A 22,152-nucleotide genomic window follows, 5' to 3' on the forward strand; every position below is an offset into this window, starting at 1 on the left:
TATAATGTCTACTACAGTGGACAAAGGTTTATTCCTGGGTCCCACGTGGATACTGAATGAAACCTGGCCATTTTAATAGTTCTGTGTCACGCTAGTTGCTATTTTGTTTAATTTGCTGTAGAATGAGCAGCGGAACTACAGTAAGACAGAGAGCGCATCCGCTCGGACATTTAACAGTGATGCACAGGAGGATTATTTGACCTGCGCCTGTCATTCTAAAAACGCGATTTTGTTGGTAAGAAAATCTAATAATATTTAAACTGATTAATGGCAGAAGTATTAAATCAGTTCTAGAAACAAATAGTTTCATAAAAAGTTTTACAGTAATTATATTTCGAGTATTTTCTCACGATATGAGCACGCTGTCTGATGACGATACATAGTAACGTTAGATGTGGAGCTTTAATATGTTGACGTTTTAATACACCATTTAATATCAACATATAAATCGATGTAATATATCTATAACTTTATATATACTGTAATTTGTGTAGATACAATTATAAACTTGTCACACCAGGAATATTCGCCTTATTAAAACATTTCATAAACGTTTACGTTATTTAGTCCTGATTTGGAATAAATCTGATGGCTTTTTTTCTATATTAACAGGATCTGAGGAGGAAAATCTCTACCATGACGCTCTTTCATTTCGGAAACTGTTTTTCCTTGGCCTATTTTCCATATTTCATTACTTACAAATGCAGTGGATTGTAAGTATTTAAAAGGTTTTTTTTTTTTTTTTTCGTTTGTGGAGTAAAATTTATATATGTTGATGGAACTGTATAGAAATTATCGCCTCAATATTGGTGCTACAGTATGTATTATTTAAGACGTGATGTTTGTTTTATATGCTGAAGTAAGTGTACAGTGTAATCTTCTTATGTCATGTGCCATATGCCAAACTAATGTGTTCAATAGGTTCAATATGAGAATTCCTTGTTCCTTCCACATGTTTGCAAATGTAACATTGTGATTCTTCTTACTGTACAATCATCCAACTGTTTTCAGCTGTTGATGATGGATGCTACAAAGACCAAAAAAATATCTTTCTAGCTGTGATCACTGTTCTAATCTTCACACTTTGTTTTTGTTTTTTGTTTTTGAAGATCGGAGTATAATGCATTTTGGAGATGTGTCCAAGCAGGTGCTACATACCTCTTCGTGCAGCTGTGCAAGGTGACTGAGTCTATTGGTCCTCTCAAAGATGTTTCGTAAAAGAGAATGTCATCTGTAAATCTGTGATATCGCTTTCAGATGATGTTTCTTGCCACATTTTTCCCCACCTGGGAGGGAGGAGCTGGCGTGTATGATTTTGTTGGGGTAAGCTGTCTCTGAGCTGAATTTCCCACCATTCATTTTGAAGATTTTCATTATGCATTTTTCTACAGACAATTATTAGTATAAACAGGGCTTTGAATCGAAATATCCAAAATTATAGAGATAGTTCGTAAAAAAAAGTGTGGTAAATCAATGTTGCGAAACGATAGGTGTGTGCAAGAAAATAACTCATATTTTTAACTTTAACTAAAAATCATTGCTTCAGGTCTACTGTCATACGAGTGTTCAGGAGAGGGATTTTGTGACACGTGAAGTACGAGCGAGAAGTTACGCAGAAGCACAGAGGACCGACCCTTGTGCCGCTCGTATGAGTACATCGGAAGCAATGATTTATTGTTAAAAAATAATAGTATTTTTCTCACACCTATTGTTTCAATTCACAAGCATTTGATTCATCCACTGGGGTCGTATGGATTACCGTCACAATCGCTGTGTGTGTGTTTTTTTTTTAAGTGTCTTCCGAGTGGCAGCCATTCAATGGCATTAGGTATATGGATACGTAGAGATTGATTATTTTCCTAAAAATGTTTGTTTGTGTTTATCTGAAGAAAGAAAGCCATATGCATCGGGAATGACAATAGCTATGTTTCCATCCACCTATTTTTATGCACATTTTGGGAAATCGCATAAAAAAATGCTGGATGGAAACACCAAGATGCGTTTAAATTTTCAAAATGCACATTTATGCACTCATTTGAGTCGGATACATTTTTTATCCGTTAAAGAAAACATGCACGTAATCTACGATAGAAACACATTCTTTGATGTGTATCAAAAAATACATATATAACTGGAACAACCAGCAGAACGATCTCTTGCACGGTGTCTGAAATGTTGATTTGGTCATTCTGAAATGCCTGAGCAAAGTAACTGTCTTATATGACTGCGTTACCAAACAGCAGGTATCCACCTGAGAAAGCAGGATAACATGACCGTGTTTATTGCGTCTCGTCTGTGCACTCGGATGAGTAATATATACAAACATTATTATATACAGTGGCTTCTGCTACTGCATCAACGTATCGCCAGTTTATCAGGAAGTGAGGATTTTGTTCTCTTCGACTCACTAGATGGAAAAGGTGCTTTATTCGCAAATGTTTTGTGCAATATGCCAATTTTGTGCATAGGTTAAATTTGCAACGTTGGATGGAAACATAGCTATTGAGGTTGAGTAAATGAGAAAATGTTCATTTTTGGGTGAACTATCCCTGTAAGGCAGAGGTCTTCAACCCTTCTCCTAAGGACCCACTGTCGTGCAAAGTTTAGGTCCAACCCTGATCAAAAATCAAGCAAATCAAGCTTTTCAGGATCGCTTGAAAATCACATGTAGGTGTTATGAAGCAGGTTGGAAATAAACCTTGCAGGACAGTGGTTCTCCAGGAGCAGTGTTGAAGACCTCTGCTTTAAGGCTTTGCTTTCGCAATTTGTTCATGTGTTGTTGTTTCAGCCCTGCTGACAGTACAAATAATCCATGTTTATCATATAGTCATAAGACTCATTTAACTCCATTCATTTTGTGCTGTTAACCCCAGGAGTTCATGAAGGCCACAGTGGACATGGCCGATCTTCTAGGTCTTCATCTGGTTATGTCTAAGAATGCTGGGAAGGGCGAGTATAAGATCATGGTGGCAGCTATGGGCTGGGCCACGGCGGAGCTCATCATGTCAAGGTATTCTGATCATCCTGACAGAGATCTTGACAATTTTTCACCTGCACAAACCAATAGAAATTAATGTATATGCTTTAGTTGTGCATTTTTGTTTAGTTATAATACATGAGCTTGTAATCCCAGGTTATAGAAATGATCAGTACTGTAAAAAACTGCTTTTGTCTGGCTGTTCTAAACAGATGTATACCGTTATGGGTGGGAGCTCGTGGCATCGAGTTTGACTGGAAATACATCCAGATGAGCTTTGATTCAAACATCAGTCTGGTAAGATATGTGCTTACTTTGTTTTTGTTTGCTTGCATCACAAAGTCTGCATCGCACTTTTTTTTTTTTATTGTAACAGATTCTCTTCTTATTGTTCTGTAATATTGTAACATTAAATGTGATTTTATTTTTGTCAGTGGGACAGTTTCTTGTCAGTTTTACTCGCTCATGTTACTTTATCCTATCCCTGAACTTATTTGTTTTAATCATATCAGGTACATTATATTGCCATGGCGGCAGTAGTATGGATGTTCACTCGATACGACCTTCCCAAAAGCTTCCGTCTCCCTGTCACCGTCCTGCTGGGATTGTGTGTTTATAAGGGATTTCTAATGGAGTGAGTATCGCAGTCATACATTTATTTTTGCCACAGTTTTTAAACTAAGGTATTATAACAGAGCTGTCATACATCAGCATTTCATCAGTACTTCTTAGTTTGTACTGAGTATTTTTAATGTGGCAAGTTTCTAGTAAACCGGGTTTAGATAAATATTTTAAGTGGATAATATTAGTGCTTATTTTTCCAAATTTAATCAGTGTGCTGCTTTACTTTGGCAGATTATAAAAGTGCTAAATAGTTGTTCATTCTATCTACTGTACATTAGAATTTTACAATGCTTAATTTCATAATGAATAGTTCCAAACAATACAGATTCACAATATCAGTTATAATATCCATTTTTGGTCATAGCATATAAAGTGATTCTCGGTAATTTTCACTGTTGGACAGCATTTCTCAAGTAAGTCTATTTTTAAAATTATGGATTTGCACAAATGAACACATGCAAAATCTGAGGAAAAATGAAATGATTTTGTTTTCCGCTCCAGATATAAACATTTCAAAATAATATATTAATTTTAAAATGTAACATTAACATGACTGTAATTTAAACGTAGCTTTTGTAAATTTATAGAGCAAAACATTAAATGCGCCAAAAGAAATAATCAGCCAGTCTCGCAAATCCCTATTTAAAACCTACATTAATCTACAAAGACCAAAGCTGAGTCAAGTTGATATTATTTAATAATAGTTTTTTATTTTGTGTTTGTATTTAATGTTAATTTATCTTAAAAGGTGCTTATTTTATATTATAGAGTTTCTGCTGTTGCTTAAGACAACAGTGCTGTTGCACTTGTTTGTTCTTCCTCCAGATGGCACTGTTGCCATATATTTTTTATTTAATTTGCTTTAGTTACTGGCTGTTTGGAATTAAATACTAGCTACTGCACAGTATGCCATGTACACTGCCTACTATTTTCTAAAAATAGTGTCTGAAACAGAACACATTACACAGCATAACAATAGTATGCTGTATTATTGTAATATGACTTTCTCATTTTGCATGTGAGCATCATGCAGTTATTTCACATTTTCAGTTTTGTTTGAAAATATAAAAGTGGTTATGTTTATGACATTAAAAATGTCAAGTAGAGTGATCTGCATTTTGGGATACAGTATTAGTGTAGTACCGGTATTTTCATATTACCTTTTTGGAAAATAAATTTTTCGTTTATATTACATGTAGTGTGTAATATAGCTGTTTGTGAATGTAAAATGTCTGAAAAATATCAAAGATCAAAGTGCCTGATAATGAGTTATTGTCTCCCAAAAGAAAGAACCGATTCTGAATTGCCTGAAACGAGTCGTCAGTAACTTCAGTCTCACTTCCTGCACAAACCTACGTAGGTTTGTAACAAATTTGCATAATGCCAGCCTATGGTCTTCATTGGCTACTCGCGAACAACGTCTACTTTGACCAGAGGCGGACAGAGTACACAGCTTCATTAGTAAAAGTACAGATACCCCTTGCTAAATTTTACTCAAGTACAAGTAAAAGTACTACAGTCAGACGTCTACTTAAGTAAAAGTATTGAAGTACTTGTTTTTAAAAGTACTTGAGTATCAAGAGTACAAGAGTACATTTTCTAAATATTGCATTACTACTGCCACAGTGCTTACGTTGTTAAACACAGCAAACACTTGAAGCGAAAACTATCATTAACTTGTTCAGAAAATTGAAATAGTCTGGCGAGGTGGGGCCACGGGTTGGCACATTCCCGGGATGGACCTGCTGCGTCTTCATCCATTGATTCGTCCATGGTTTCGTCTCTTATCTAAATTTGACCATGGAGTTGACTTTGGCGGAAAGCTGAAGGTGATTGCTGATAGGCTGGCACAATCAGTGGCACAATCCAATCACGTTTGAGAGGGAAAAAACAAATTGAGGGTTTCCAAGATTTTTTTTTTTTTTTAGAAGTAGTAACGGGTACTCGCGGTTATGGATAGAAATGCAGTGGAGTAAAGAGTACAATATTTGCCTCTCAAATGTACTTGAGTAAAGTCATGAGTACTCCCCAAAAATGATACTCGAGTAAAGTACAGATCCCTCAAAATTGTACTTAAGTACTGTACTCAAGTAAATGTACTCCGTTACTGTCCGGCTCTGACTTTGACCCACCCTCAAACACTGTAGTTGTAGCTGAGACTGGAAGAGTTTGGTTCATGTTGTCGAAACGTTGAGAAGACGTTGTTTTCTGTGCTGAGAAAGCAAATCCACTTTACATGCGCTTCAAAAAAAGTGAAGACTTGGGCTCAAATTGATATGGTAAAACCGACACCGTTGTTACTGTTTGTATCACTGTGTATCAAGTGCCGAGGAAGACTCCAGAGCAGAAATTCAGACATGGTAATGGGTGTTTCATTTCTGACATGGGCTGTAAACGCTAGACCATTCACAACAGACTGGACCATCTGACCAATCAGAGCAGAGTAGGCTCTCCTAAAGGAGGGGTTTAGAGAGACCGAATCCTTCATTGAACCGTTTCAGACACTGTGAGAAAAGAGGTGATTTGCAATGTATATTTTAAAGAAAATTAAAGTGTTTTTAACCTCAGATGCATGTAAACGTATTGTAGGAAACCTCCAAAACAACATGAGCAACTTTTAAAATGGCATCATAGGGACACTTAAAAAAATTCTTGTTATACTCTGTTGTGAGGCTTTACTCCACGTTTGTGTCTCTCCTCCAGGCTGTTCGTACACGTCTTCCTCCTGGGCAGCTGGACGGCTCTCCTCGTGAAGGCCTTGCTCACCGGTGCCATCTCCCTCTGTTCACTCTTCCTGTTCGTCACACTCGTTCACAGCAACTGATCGCTTTGTGTACTGTACAGTGCCACTACACACACAGGGCATTTCAAGTATTTAAAGAGCAACTCCACATTCCTACATTGAACTTTTGTATCTGCCTCAAAGAGACTGTGATAGTATAACTTTTATTAGTGAACATGTTTTTACATAACTCAATTAACCAAATAAACATATGCTTTCAATACGAAGGAATGCTTGGACGATTTTGGGCAAGAAACCTGTTATGGTGAAACTTACCTTCTTAATCACAAACTAATTTATAAATAAAGACCAGGTGGGACAAAAAACCTTTGCAGTTTTTGTATGATTGAATTTATTTATCATAAAATATCAAGTATGAAATATTCTCTGAGCAAACCAAACCCAGCATTGATAAAGAACTAAATATGTATCTATATGTATACGTATATACACTCACCTAAAGGATTATTAGGAACACCTGCTCAATTTCTCATTAATGCAATTATCTAATCAACCAATCACATGGCAGTTGCTTCAATGCATTTAGGGGTGTGGTTCTGATCAAGACAATCTCCTGAACTCCAAACTGAATGTCAGAATGGGAAAGAAAGGTGATTTAAGCAATTTTGAGCGTGGCATGGTTGTTGGTGCCAGACGGGCCAGTCTGAGTATTTCACAATCTGCTCAGTTACTGGGATTTTCATGCACAACCATTTCTAGGGTTTACAAAGAATGGTGTGAAAATGGAAAAACATCCAGTATGCGGCAGTCCTGTGGGCGAAAATGCCTAGTTGATGCTAGAGGTCAGAGGAGAATGGGCCGACTCATTCAAGCTGATAGAAGAGCAACTTTGACTGAAATAACCACTCGTTACAACCGAAGTATGCAGCAAAGCATTTGTGAAGCCACAACACGCACAACCTTGAGGCGGATGGGCTACAACAGCAGAAGACCCCACCGGGTACCACTCATCTCCACTACAAATAGGAAAAAGAGGCTACAATTTGCACGAGCTCACCAAAATTGGACAGTTGAAGACTGGAAAAATGTTGCCTGGTCTGATTCTGAGTCGTTTAAATGCCACGGCCTACCTGAGCTTTGTTTCTGACCATGTCCATCCCTTTATGACCACCATGTACCCATCCTCTGATGGCTACTTCCAGCAGGATAATGCACCATGTCACAAAGCTCGAATCATTTCAAATTGGTTTCTTGAACATGACAATGAGTTCACTGTACTAAAATGGCCCCCACAGTCACCAGATCTCAACCCAATAGAGCATCTTTGGGATGTGGTGGAACGGGAGCTTCGTGCCCTGGATGTGCATCCCACAAATCTCCATCAACTGCAAGATGCTATCCTATCAATATGGGCCAACATTTCTAAAGAATGCTTTCAGCACCTTGTTGAATCAATGCCACGTAGAATTAAGGCAGTTCTGAAGGCGAAAGGGGGTCAAACACAGTATTAGTATGGTGTTCCTAATAATCCTTTAGGTGAGTGTATGTATATGTAAGAACTAAATATGTTAAAGCATTGACTACAAAAATGTTAATTGGTACATTTGACAATGAAGTATGATTTGTTAACTTTAAATAACTACAATGAACAATACTTCTACAGCATTTATTAATCTTCGTCAATATCAACATTTCCTCGGGTTTAACTATGGGTTTTGATGAATCATAAGAAAAGAAAAAAATCCAAATCATAATGAACAGGGAGTGGCTTAGTACACAGTTTTTGATTTATCTCTGCTGAAAAACACTACTGATGATGTTCATAGCTATAGATAGAACTGACTTCTTGACCAGTATAAGGTGCATTTTGGACACGTGCATGCTGGTTTTAGGTTGTAACACATTATAGATACAGTCAGGATTTTATATACTAGTTTGCTACACTTATTTACCATAATTACACATTCAGTTCTATTGGGGAAATGAAGTGAAATATCCAATAGATTTGGCTATTTTCAGATTTTAAGTTTTTGTATTTTTCAATCTCCAGAACTGCCTCCTAATTGATTAAAAAATCCTTTAAAAAAAAGACTATAGTGGATGCATGCAATCAAGTGGATTTAAACCTGTGCATTCTCTTCATTTTGTCCTCATAGAAAGTGTACTTTGGTAACTTGAACTTGTTGTCCCCCAGAGGTGGGCGGAGCCTTCTTATCGACTTTCTAGCAAGTTAGTCTACCCGCAACAATAACAATCACGTACCAACAAACCAGTTCTTCGGTTTAAAATCAAGGAGCAGTGTTTTTATTCTCCATATGCACACCTGAGGTCGATTTGTGAAAAGAATTGAATAAAGAGCGAAACCCGCTGGAGTTTCACTCTTGGATTACGGGACACTGTCTCACATGTATTACATTACCTGTACAGTAGAGGCTCTTGATCAGACTGATGACTCAATGCTGCTGATAAACAATCAAACTCTCTCTAGTCTCACATGCGTTCATCTAGCAGGGCAGGTTTTCAGCTTACTTCTAAATCTTCTTATGATCTTTCTTTCAAACAATGTTTTTATTGAACTTTTTTCAAACTGTCTTTTAAAGTTTTCGTCCTTCAAACTCTTTGAAACATTCTTTGATTCTTTTGATTTGTCCTTTGACGATTAGTTACATATGCTACTATGTTTTCTTTCAAATGTTTTCCGTCTTCCTTTTGAACTCTTTTGGACTCTTTCATTTTTTCTTTTGAACTTTATTTCTCAAATGTTCTTTCTTACTCTCTTCTAATGTTTTATACTTTCTCCATTTAAAAAAAAAAATAAATAATAAAAAAATCTCATGGTGTTTTATAATATTTTTTAAAAATGCAATGTATTTCCCTGAAGTAGCCTATCACACAAATACCTATGCATAGGAATCATAAAGTATATCTAACAATTTTGTTTGTTTGCTTGTTCTTTCTGTCCTTATAAAAGACTTTGCAGCTATCTTTTTTCCTTTCAGTATTGTGCACGTAAAATCCTCCTTTGTATGTGTACTTGGACCCAAGTAACCTTTCCCCCAAACGCTCCTGTGAATGTCAGCAGCAAATCTACAGCTCCCTGTTGAGTTAATGAATGCTCTCACCGTCAATCTCACACTCTCTCTCTCTCTCTCTCTCTAACTCTCTCTCTCACACTCTCACTCTCTTTCTCTCTCTCTCTCTCTCTTGTTCACTCTCTCTCCTCCCTTCCAAGCACAAGTGAATTTGAATTCACAGAGAACACGGTGAACAAAACATCCTTGTTTTGCAAAGTCCGGTCAGCAGAGGATGGCGGACAGCGATTTGTATCGGCTTTACCATGGTCTCATGCTGCCTACGATTGCTCACACAGATGAGAGTCTCAACTACCTCCAGAATTTTCAAGTTAAAGATGACGATATCTTTGCTGTAACCTATCCAAAATCTGGTAAGTTCAACTCTGTTTTCAATGCATAATGTTTATTTCTCGTCTTATGCATTCAGCAACACGTCTTAATCTACTTGCACAGTTTGCTAAACAAATCAACATCTTAAAATTGTGCAGCAGTTAAACGATGCAGAAACCACAAAGAGCAATCATGAGTTCGATTCCTTGTGAACTGATAAAATGTTTCCATTGAATGCAATGTAATTTGCTTTGGATGACTGTCTGCATTCTGATCCTCCTCAGACTGCAAATCACTCCACTAACTCTATTATAAGCATTCAGATTTAAATACTGAACATCAGGCTAATGCAATCTCTTGTGCAAATGTTATGGAGATATATTTTGAGAAATTCAGCGTAATGCATGATGATGTGTGTTTCCTAAATCAAATGCAAGTATAAATGAAACATGCATGAAGGCGATCAGTGCATCCTCATTAACCCCTGCCTGTTTTTTTCAGGTACAACATGGATGCAGGAAATTCTTCCCCCACTCCTGAATGGAGGAGACCTGACCTCAGTGCAAACCATCCCCAACTGGGAGAGGGTTCCATGGCTGGAGGAAAACCGAGCTCCACTGGTCCTCGATAAATTCCCTTCACCGCGAGCCATCGTCTCCCACATGCCTTGTCATTTGATGCCTCCCTCCTTTTTCAACTCCAAGGCCAAGGTATAGAAAACAGCAGGACAGCCACATCTAAGTCACTCTATAGATTTTTTTTTTTTATAGTCTGTTTTTTTTTTGTTGCTTTCTGATGATACTAGTCTTTTTGTTTGTTTTTGTGACCATTCGTGAATTTTGAGATGAAAATAAAAGGTAATATCTGTGCATGCATGGATGTGATATTTAGCATTCATCAAAGATAATCACTACACTGCTCACCACAATAGTGTTTATAAACATCATATATTATTTCTGTGCTATAATGTGCATTGTTGTCACATATAGTGTAAACTAAAAATTATGATCAGACCTAAGAGTCAAGAGCTGAGCTTATAAACCTAAACAATCCCCATAATTGTGAATTGAAATGAATAACACAACAGTTAAACCTATTATCAAATCTATTATCACAGAGTGTTTTATTAGTGTTATCCTTGACAGCAATTGCGTGTGTTATGACGCAAAATGACCTTGTCTGCATTGGTTTCACTGTATAATTCTCAGTACATTATGGCATCATAAGGAATCAGTGGCAATATCCTTACATAAGCACAAAAGCACAGTGTGTGTTTTGGGTGATTTCATATCCAGAAACATGTCCGGCCAGTCAGTCAGGTTGCATGTCTCTAATCGTGATATCTTTCTTTCCTCTTCAGGTAATCTACGTTGCTCGGAATCCTAAAGATGTTCTAGTCTCATCTTTTCACTTTCATAAAATGGCAACTTTCCTTGAAGACCCTGGAACATTTGAAGAATTCACAGACAAATTCCTGTCAGGAAAAGGTGAGGGATTCAAATATACACTAACATTCAAAAGTTTGAACTCGTTAATAAAAAAATAAAAAAAAGCAGTTTCTTATGAAGAAGTCGCTCACCAATGCTGCATTTATTTGATTAAAAACACAGTAAAAACAGTAATATTGTGAAATAATTGTACTATTTTTAAATGACTGTTTTCTATTTTAATCTATTTTAAAATGTAATTTATTCCTGTGATGCAAAGCTGAATTTTTTTAGCATCATTAGTCCAGTCTTCAGTGTCACATGATCCTTCAGAAATAATCATTCTAAAATGCTGATTTGCTGCTCAAGAAACATTTCTGATTATTTCAATGTTGAAAACAGTTCTATCCTGATTATTATTGACTAGTTCTTGTACATTGGTGTGTTTTGATATATTGATGTTGCCGCTTATGAATGGAGTGTGTCATAAATATTGCAATAATTGATTTGCAATTGCTTGCACAGTTCTTTTCGGGAAGTGGACTGACCATGTGAAAAGTTGGCGAAACCCTGAGCTTGGGGACAGAATTCTGTACATCACCTATGAAGAAATGCTTCAGGTAAAGTGAAGGGAAAGTAATACTCCTTCAGGTATCAGAGAGAATGAGTGACTTGCAGTTCTTTCTTTTTGTAATTAAAGGACCTCCGTGAAATCGTGGAGCGGATTTTAAACTTCCTCGGTCGGGAGCTCAGCGTAGAAGCTCTGGATCGTGTGGTCAATAACGGCACTTTCAAAAATATGAAAACAAACAACATGTCAAACTACTCTCTGGTGCCAGATGTCGTTTTGGACCAGAAGAAGTCAAACTTCCTCAGAAAAGGTACAAGCATTTAAACAGTACTGACACATTTTAAAACACTGAAAACTTTTAAAAGATGTACAGTTTTAATAATAAACATACATGCTCAGTTGGTTCATCCCATTTATGTTTTTGACTGAAACCATTCTGTTTATTTAAAGGTATCGCTGGAGACTGGAAGAATCACTTCAGCCCTGAACTTGATGCCAAATTCACAGCTGTAATTCAGGAGGAAATGAAAGGAAGTAACATCAGATTCCCATGGGATGAGAAATGAGCGAATCTCTTGTAATGTCATCCCAGTGCACATCAAAATAAACAGTCATAGTTGCAATGTGTGATGGTTTACTTGACTTGGTTTCTATGTTGTTTATTCGAGTTTAAGGTTTCATTCCCCATCAGGCAGCACAGCGTGAAAGAGTTATTGCTGCAACGTCCTCTGGTGTCCTGAAGATCTGCTGGGATTGCTTAAGATGATAAGATGTTAAAGTCTATGACAGTTAAACCAGTGTTGGTTTTTACAACATAACGGCGGCGAGGATGCAACATCCTGACGTCTGTTTGCATTGCTTTGTGTCACTGGGTGAAGTTGCAAGCACTAACGCAGTGAAATGTAGTTAGATGCATTTACATTTAATTCATGTATTGCTGCAAAATAATGAGATTTATCTTTGAGAAGGACAGTTTTTTTTTTTTTTTTTTTTTTACAGTGAAATATCACTTGGATCTATTTCCTGTTGGTTTTGCACCAAGCATAATACATTTTCCATATACTTTAATATAATTATTCACAATCAAAAAGTATATATATACACTACCATTAAAAAGTTTTAAATTGGTAAGATTTTTAAAGTTTTTAAAAGAAGTATCTTCTGCTCACCAAGGCTGCAGTTATTTGAGCCAAAATACAGCAAAAACAGTAATGTGGGGGGAAAAAGTACAATTTATGTGTATGCAAAGCTGAATTTTCAGCATCATTACTCCTAATCATTACTCTTATTTTCTTCTAGAATGATAATTTTTATCAAGCTTGTATATTTAAGTTCACTAATTTCACTTCATTTAAAATTACCTATTAATTGCCATTTAAGTGAAATATACGAGCTTGATAAAAATGAATGAAAAAAATCATTCTAGAAGAAAATTTCAGATGCCACTTAAAGGCTTTTGCATCTGAACTCTTCATATATATATATATATATATATATAGGCAAGGCAAGGCAAGTTTTATTTTATTTTTTATATATATATATATATATATATATATATATATATATATATATATATATATATATATATATATATATATATATATAATATAATATTCATGATTCTTTGATTAACACAGTTAAAAAGAACAGCATTTATTTGAAATAGAAATCTTTGGCAACATTATAAATGTCTTTACTATCACTTTTGATCGAATTTAATTTATCTTTCAGAGGCAGACATTATTTTATCAATATATTAGAATTTTTATATATTCATGATATTTTTATGTTACTTTTTGTTTTAAAGTAATGTTGTGCACCAATAAATTGTGCTTAAGGTCAGGAATATTCTTTAAAAAAGTCCAATTTCATGGTAGATGCTGAAAAATCCCATTAAATTCACAGCAAAAGCTGCATGTTTGAAAGCATCTAAAATCTCACTCTAAAAACACTACATGCAGGTTTATATGTTTGTTTAACTTGGCTGATGCTTTACACAATGCCGATTATTTGTGCTTCAGCGAATCTCACCATGTACTGCAGGTCAATGAAGGGGTCGTTGATGGCGGTGACAATGTTGAAAATGCTGAAAACAGTCAAGAAAACTATTTGATGAAACGAAAGTTCAATAGAACAGCATTTATCTGAAATAGAAAGCTTTTGTAACATTATACACTACCATTCAAAAGTTTGGGGTCAGTAAGAATTGTTTTAATTATTCAGAAAGGATGCATTAAATTGATCAAAAGTGACAGTAAAGACTTAAATGTATAATTTTATAAATGTATAATGTTAGAAAAGCTTTCTTTTGAAGCTTGCTATCTTTGAGAAGGACTGTTTTTATCACTTGAGTTTATCAGTGTCCCAACATCTGTTTCCTGCTGGTTTTGTTTCAATATACCTTCATATAATCATTCCCAATAAAAAGAGCTTATATGATCTACGTTTATATGCAGTTTAATGCATAGCCTCCTGAGACCCAGAAAAAAAAAGTTTTTTGAATGTAGTTTTTTTCCATGTCATCACATTGTTTAGAGCACAAGAAACAAATGGTAAAAAAAAACATTTTTGAAAAATAATATTTTATTCATACGTTATGCTATGTCCTCTGTAGTGGACGCCAGGACTAAGTTGTTTAAAAAATAAAATGGCATGAAATTATATGTATAGGCAAAAACAATGGGATTTTTTTTTCAATCACCAATAAATTTTGGGGTTTCAGGAATTAATTGATACACCATTTTACTTTATGCAATATGTGGGTAAAATGGCCATAAATTAATATTCCCATTGAATGCAATGTAATTTGCTTTGGATGACAGTGTCTGCATTCTGATCCTCCTCAGACTGCAAATCACTCCACTAACTCTATTATAAGCATTCAGATTTAAATACTGAACATCAGGCTAATGCAATCTCTTGTGCAAATGTTATGGAGATATACACTGCTCAAAAAAATAAAGGGAACACTTTTTAATCAGAGAATAGCATCAAGTCAGTTAAACTCCTGGGATATTGATCTGGTCAGTTAAGTAACAGAGGGGGTTGGTAATCAGTTTCAGCTGCTTTAGTGTTAATGAAATTAACAGCAGGTGCACTAGATGGGCAACAGTGAGACAACCCCCAAAACAGGAATGGTTTTACAGGTGGAGGCCACTGACATTTTTTCCCTACTCATCTTTTCAGACTGTTTTTCACCAGTTTTGCATTTGGCTAGGGTCAGTGTCACTACTGGTAGCATGAGGCGATACCTGGACCCTACAGAGGTTGCGCAGGCAGCCCAGCTCCTTCAGGATGGCTCATCAATACGTGCCATTGCCAGAAGGTTTACTGTGTCTCCCAGCACAGTCTCAAGAGCATGGAGGAGATTCCAGGAAGACAGACAGCTACTCTAGGAGAGCTGGACAGGGCGGTAGAAGGTCCTTAACCCATCAGCAGGACCGGTATCTGCTCCTTTGTGCGAGGAGAAACATGATGAGCACTGCCAGAACCCTACAAAATGACCACCAGCAGGCCACTGGTGTGAATGTCTCTGACCAAACAATCAGAAACAGACTTCATGAGGGTGGCCTGAGGGCCCGACGTCTTCTAGTGGGCCCTGTGCTCACTGCCCAGCACCAGGGAGCTCGATTGGCATTTCCCATTGAACACCAGAATTGGCAGGTCCGCCACTGGTGCCCTGTGGTTTTCACAAATGAGAGCAGGTTCACCCTGAGCACGTGACAGACAGGAAAGGGTCTGGAGAAGCCGTGGAGAATGTTATGCTGCCTGTAACATCGTTCAGCATGACCGGTTTGGTGGTGGGTCAGTGAGGGTCTGGGGAGGCATATCCATGGAGGGACGCACAGACCTCTGCAGGCTAGACAATGGCACCCTGACTGCCATTAGGTATTGGGATGAAATCCTTGGATCCATTGTCAGACCCTATGCTGGTGCAGTGGGTCCTGGGTTCCTCCTGGTGCACAACAATGCCCGGCCTCATGTGGCGAGAGCATGCAGGCAGTTCCTGGAGGATGAAGGAATGATACCATTGAAGGGCCACCACGCTCACCTGACCTACATCCAATAGAACACCTCTGGGACATTGTGTTTCGGTCCATCTGACATCACCTGGTTGCACCTCAGACTGTCCAGGAGCTCAGTGATGCGCTGGTCCAGATCTGGGAGGAAATACCCCAGGACACCATCCGTCGTCTCAGTAGGAGCATGTCCCGACGTTGTCAGGCATGCATACAAGCACGTGGGGGCCATACAAACTACTGAGAACCATTTTGAGTTGCTGCAATAAAATTTCAGCAAAATTGACAAGCCTGCTGCATCATTTTTTCACTTAGATTTCCGGGGTGTCTTTGAATTCAATCCTCTGTAGGTTGATTATTTTCATTTCCATCAAACGATGTGGCATCCTTTTGTTCATAACACATTACCCAGTTCATATTAGTATAGATATCCAGCATGATATTTTTCCCCATTGAGATCTGATGTGTTTTCAAAGTGTTCCTTTAATTTTTTTGAGCAGTGTATTTTGAGAAATTCAGCGTAATGCATGATGATGTGTGTTTCCTAAATCAAATGCAAGTATAAATGAAACATGCATGAAGGCGATCAGTGCATCCTCATTAACCCCTGCCTGTTTTTTTCAGGTACAACATGGATGCAGGAAATTCTTCCCCCACTCCTGAATGGAGGAGACCTGACCTCAGTGCAAACCATCCCCAACTGGGAGAGGGTTCCATGGCTGGAGGAAAACCGAGCTCCACTGGTCCTCGATAAATTCCCTTCACCGCGAGCCATCGTCTCCCACATGCCTTGTCATTTGATGCCTCCCTCCTTTTTCAACTCCAAGGCCAAGGTATAGAAAACAGCAGGACAGCCACATCTAAGTCACTCTATAGATTTTTTTTTTTTATAGAGTCTGTTTTTTTTGTTGTTGCTTTCTGATGATACTAGTCTTTTTGTTTGTTTTTGTGACCATTCGTGAATTTTGAGATGAAAATAAAAGGTAATATCTGTGCATGCATGGATGTGATATTTAGCATTCATCAAAGATAATCACTACACTGCTCACCACAATAGTGTTTATAAACATCATATATTATTTCTGTGCTATAATGTGCATTGTTGTCACATATAGTGTAAACTAAAAATTATGATCAGACCTAAGAGTCAAGAGCTGAGCTTATAAACCTAAACAATCCCCATAATTGTGATTTGAAATGAATAACACAACAGTTAAACCTATTATCAAATCTATTATCACAGAGTGTTTTATTATTGTTATCCTTGACAGCAATTGCGTGTGTTATGACGCAAAATGACCTTGTCTGCATTGGTTTCACTGTATAATTCTCAGTACATTATGGCATCATAAGGAATCAGTGGCAATATCCTTACATAAGCACAAAAGCACAGTGTGTGTTTTGGGTGATTTCATATCCAGAAACATGTCCGGCCAGTCAGTCAGGTTGCATGTCTCTAATCGTGATATCTTTCTTTCCTCTTCAGGTAATCTACGTTGCTCGGAATCCTAAAGATGTTCTAGTCTCATCTTTTCACTTTCATAAAATGGCAACTTTCCTTGAAGACCCTGGAACATTTGAAAAATTCACAGACAAATTCCTGTCAGGAAAAGGTGAGGTATTCAAATATACACTAACATTCAAAAGTTTGAACTCGTTAAAAATTTTAAAAAAAAAGCAGTCTCTTATGAAGAAGTCGCTCACCAATGCTGCATTTATTTGATTAAAAACACAGTAAAAACAGTAATATTGTGAAATAATTTTACTATTTTTAAATGACTGTTTTCTATTTTAATCTATTTTAAAATGTAATTTATTCCTGTGATGCAAAGCTGAATTTTTTTAGCATCATTAGTCCAGTCTTCAGTGTCACATGATCCTTCAGAAATAATCATTCTAAAATGCTGATTTGCTGCTCAAGAAACATTTCTGATTATTTCAATGTTGAAAACAGTTCTATCCTGATTATTATTGACTAGTTCTTGTACATTGGTGTGTTTTGATATATTGATGTTGCCGCTTATGAATGAATGGAGTGTGTCATAAATATTGCAATAATTGATTTGCAATTGCTTGCACAGTTCTTTTCGGGAAGTGGACTGACCATGTGAAAAGTTGGCGAAACCCTGAGCTTGGGGACAGAATTCTGTACATCACCTATGAAGAAATGCTTCAGGTAAAGTGAAGGGAAAGTAATACTCCTTCAGGTATCAGAGAGAATGAGTGACTTGCAGTTCTTTCTTTTTGTAATTAAAGGACCTCCGTGAAATCGTGGAGCGGATTTTAAACTTCCTCGGTCGGGAGCTCAGCGTAGAAGCTCTGGATCGTGTGGTCAATAACGGCACTTTCAAAAATATGAAAACAAACAACATGTCAAACTACTCTCTGGTGCCAGATGTCGTTTTGGACCAGAAGAAGTCAAACTTCCTCAGAAAAGGTACAAGCATTTAAACAGTACTGACACATTTTAAAACACTGAAAGCTTTTAAAAGATGTACAGTTTTAATAATAAACATACATGCTCAGTTGGTTCATCCCATTTATGTTTTTGACTGAAACCATTCTGTTTATTTAAAGGTATCGCTGGAGACTGGAAGAATCACTTCAGCCCTGAACTTGATGCCAAATTCACAGCTGTAATTCAGGAGGAAATGAAAGGAAGTAACATCAGATTCCCATGGGATGAGAAATGAGCGAATCTCTTGTAATGTCATCCCAGTGCACATCAAAATAAAGAGTCATAGTTGCAATGTGTGATGGTTTACTTGACTTGGTTTCTATGTTGTTTATTCGAGTTTAAGGTTTCATTCCCCATCAGGCAGCACAGCGTGAAAGAGTTATTGCTGCAACGTCCTCTGGTGTCCTGAAGATCTGCTGGGATTGCTTAAGATGATAAGATGTTAAAGTCTATGACAGTTAAACCAGTGTTGGTTTTTACAACATAACGGCGGCGAGGATGCAACATCCTGACGTCTGTTTGCATTGCTTTGTGTCACTGGGTGAAGTTGCAAGCACTAACGCAGTGAAATGTAGTTAGATGCATTTACATTTAATTCATGTATTGCTGCAAAATAATGAGATTTATCTTTGAGAAGGACAGTTTTTTTTTTTTTTTTTTTTACAGTGAAATATCACTTGGATCTATTTCCTGTTGGTTTTGCACCAAGCATAATACATTTTCCATATACTTTAATATAATTATTCACAATCAAAAAGTATATATATACACTACCATTAAAAAGTTTTAAATTGGTAAGATTTTTAAAGTTTTTAAAAGAAGTATCTTCTGCTCACCAAGGCTGCAGTTATTTGAGCCAAAATACAGCAAAAATAGTAATGTGGGGGAAAAAAATACAATTTATGTGTATGCAAAGCTGAATTTTCAGCATCATTACTCCTAATCATTACTCTTATTTTCTTCTAGAATGATAATTTTTATCAAGCTTGTATATTTAAGTTCACTAATTTCACTTCATTTAAAATTACCTATTAATTGCCATTTAAGTGAAATATACGAGCTTGATAAAAATGAATGAAAAAAATCATTCTAGAAGAAAATTTCAGATGCCACTTAAAGGCTTTTGCATCTGAACTCTTCATATATATATATATATATATATAGGCAAGGCAAGGCAAGTTTTATTTTATTTTTTATATATATATATAATATAATATTCATGATTCTTTGATTAACACAGTTAAAAAGAACAGCATTTATTTGAAATAGAAATCTTTGGCAACATTATAAATGTCTTTACTATCACTTTTGATCGAATTTAATTTATCTTTCAGAGGCAGACATTATTTTATCAATATATTAGAATTTTTATATATTCATGATATTTTTATGTTACTTTTTGTTTTAAAGTAATGTTGTGCACCAATAAATTGTGCTTAAGGTCAGGAATATTCTTTAAAAAAGTCCAATTTCATGGTAGATGCTGAAAAATCCCATTAAATTCACAGCAAAAGCTGCATGTTTGAAAGCATCTAAAATCTCACTCTAAAAACACTACATGCAGGTTTATATGTTTGTTTAACTTGGCTGATGCTTTACACAATGCCGATTATTTGTGCTTCAGCGAATCTCACCATGTACTGCAGGTCAATGAAGGGGTCGTTGATGGCGGTGACAATGTTGAAAATGCTTAAAACAGTCAAGAAAACTATTTGATGAAACGAAAGTTCAATAGAACAGCATTTATCTGAAATAGAAAGCTTTTGTAACATTATACACTACCATTCAAAAGTTTGGGGTCAGTAAGAATTGTTTTAATTATTCAGAAAGGATGCATTAAATTGATCAAAAGTGACAGTAAAGACTTAAATGTATAATTTTATAAATGTATAATGTTAGAAAAGCTTTCTTTTGAAGCTTGCTATCTTTGAGAAGGACTGTTTTTATCACTTGAGTTTATCAGTGTCCCAACATCTGTTTCCTGCTGGTTTTGTTTCAATATACCTTCATATAATCATTCCCAATAAAAAGAGCTTATATGATCTAAGTTTATATGCAGTTTAATGCATAGCCTCCTGAGACCCAGAAAAAAAAAGTTTTTTGAATGTAGTTTTTTTCCATGTCATCACATTGTTTAGAGCACAAGAAACAAATGGTAAAAAAAAAACATTTTTGAAAAATAATATTTTATTCATACGTTATGCTATGTCCTCTGTAGTGGACGCCAGGACTAAGTTGTTTAAAAAATAAAATGGCATGAAATTATATGTATAGGCAAAAACAATGGGATTTTTTTTTCAATCACCAATAAATTTTGGGGTTTCAGGATTTTTTTTAACCAGAATTTGTATAAAGATGATTCTCAACTATGTTATGAAAGAAATAACGGAATTAATTGATACACCATTTTACTTTATGCAATATGTGGGTAAAATGGCCATAAATTAATATTCCCATTGAATGCAATGTAATTTGCTTTGGATGACAGTGTCTGCATTCTGATCCTCCTCAGACTGCAAATCACTCCACTAACTCTATTATAAGCATTCAGATTTAAATACTGAACATCAGGCTAATGCAATCTCTTGTGCAAATGTTATGGAGATATACACTGCTCAAAAAAATAAAGGGAACACTTTTTAATCAGAGAATAGCATCAAGTCAGTTAAACTCCTGGGATATTGATCTGGTCAGTTAAGTAACAGAGGGGGTTGGTAATCAGTTTCAGCTGCTTTAGTGTTAATGAAATTAACAGCAGGTGCACTAGATGGGCAACAGTGAGACAACCCCCAAAACAGGAATGGTTTTACAGGTGGAGGCCACTGACATTTTTTCCCTACTCATCTTTTCAGACTGTTTTTCACCAGTTTTGCATTTGGCTAGGGTCAGTGTCACTACTGGTAGCATGAGGCGATACCTGGACCCTACAGAGGTTGCGCAGGCAGCCCAGCTCCTTCAGGATGGCTCATCAATACGTGCCATTGCCAGAAGGTTTACTGTGTCTCCCAGCACAGTCTCAAGAGCATGGAGGAGATTCCAGGAAGACAGACAGCTACTCTAGGAGAGCTGGACAGGGCGGTAGAAGGTCCTTAACCCATCAGCAGGACCGGTATCTGCTCCTTTGTGCGAGGAGAAACATGATGAGCACTGCCAGAACCCTACAAAATGACCACCAGCAGGCCACTGGTGTGAATGTCTCTGACCAAACAATCAGAAACAGACTTCATGAGGGTGGCCTGAGGGCCCGACGTCTTCTAGTGGGCCCTGTGCTCACTGCCCAGCACCAGGGAGCTCGATTGGCATTTCCCATTGAACACCAGAATTGGCAGGTCCGCCACTGGTGCCCTGTGGTTTTCACAAATGAGAGCAGGTTCACCCTGAGCACGTGACAGACAGGAAAGGGTCTGGAGAAGCCGTGGAGAATGTTATGCTGCCTGTAACATCGTTCAGCATGACCGGTTTGGTGGTGGGTCAGTGAGGGTCTGGGGAGGCATATCCATGGAGGGACGCACAGACCTCTGCAGGCTAGACAATGGCACCCTGACTGCCATTAGGTATTGGGATGAAATCCTTGGATCCATTGTCAGACCCTATGCTGGTGCAGTGGGTCCTGGGTTCCTCCTGGTGCACAACAATGCCCGGCCTCATGTGGCGAGAGCATGCAGGCAGTTCCTGGAGGATGAAGGAATGATACCATTGAAGGGCCACCACGCTCACCTGACCTACATCCAATAGAACACCTCTGGGACATTGTGTTTCGGTCCATCTGACATCACCTGGTTGCACCTCAGACTGTCCAGGAGCTCAGTGATGCGCTGGTCCAGATCTGGGAGGAAATACCCCAGGACACCATCCGTCGTCTCAGTAGGAGCATGTCCCGACGTTGTCAGGCATGCATACAAGCACGTGGGGGCCATACAAACTACTGA

The 22,152-nt window shown here is 37.2% G+C and overlaps 3 protein-coding genes across 3 annotated transcripts; all 3 read left to right on the forward strand.

Moving 5' to 3' along the window:
• Nucleotides 1-130: 130 nt before the first annotated feature.
• Nucleotides 131-6,713, forward strand: tmem147 (transmembrane protein 147). Its single transcript, XM_084088853.1, has 8 exons — nucleotides 131-235; nucleotides 613-713; nucleotides 1,110-1,179; nucleotides 1,258-1,323; nucleotides 2,874-3,010; nucleotides 3,190-3,274; nucleotides 3,490-3,611; nucleotides 6,305-6,713. Exons 2-8 carry the CDS (start codon nucleotides 637-639, stop codon nucleotides 6,423-6,425), a joined length of 678 nt encoding a protein of 225 aa, XP_083944979.1. The 5' UTR covers nucleotides 131-235; nucleotides 613-636; the 3' UTR covers nucleotides 6,426-6,713.
• A 2,422-nt stretch (nucleotides 6,714-9,135) lies between these two features.
• On the forward strand, nucleotides 9,136-12,373 carry LOC311067180 (sulfotransferase 2B1-like). The gene is made up of 6 exons (XM_084088852.1): nucleotides 9,136-9,789; nucleotides 10,250-10,458; nucleotides 11,109-11,235; nucleotides 11,701-11,795; nucleotides 11,876-12,056; nucleotides 12,197-12,373. The coding sequence occupies exons 1-6, from the start codon at nucleotides 9,651-9,653 to the stop codon at nucleotides 12,310-12,312; spliced, it is 867 nt and encodes a 288-aa protein (XP_083944978.1). The 5' UTR covers nucleotides 9,136-9,650; the 3' UTR covers nucleotides 12,313-12,373.
• A 3,705-nt stretch (nucleotides 12,374-16,078) lies between these two features.
• LOC311067443 (sulfotransferase 2B1-like) lies at nucleotides 16,079-18,515 on the forward strand. The gene is made up of 5 exons (XM_084089300.1): nucleotides 16,079-16,598; nucleotides 17,252-17,378; nucleotides 17,847-17,941; nucleotides 18,022-18,202; nucleotides 18,343-18,515. The coding sequence occupies exons 1-5, from the start codon at nucleotides 16,338-16,340 to the stop codon at nucleotides 18,456-18,458; spliced, it is 780 nt and encodes a 259-aa protein (XP_083945426.1). The 5' UTR covers nucleotides 16,079-16,337; the 3' UTR covers nucleotides 18,459-18,515.
• The last annotated feature ends 3,637 nt before the right edge of the window (nucleotides 18,516-22,152 follow it).

This window comes from Abramis brama (assembly GCF_963993115.1).
Source record: "Abramis brama genome assembly, chromosome: 17".
NCBI classification, from domain to species: Eukaryota; Metazoa; Chordata; class Actinopteri; order Cypriniformes; family Leuciscidae; genus Abramis; species Abramis brama.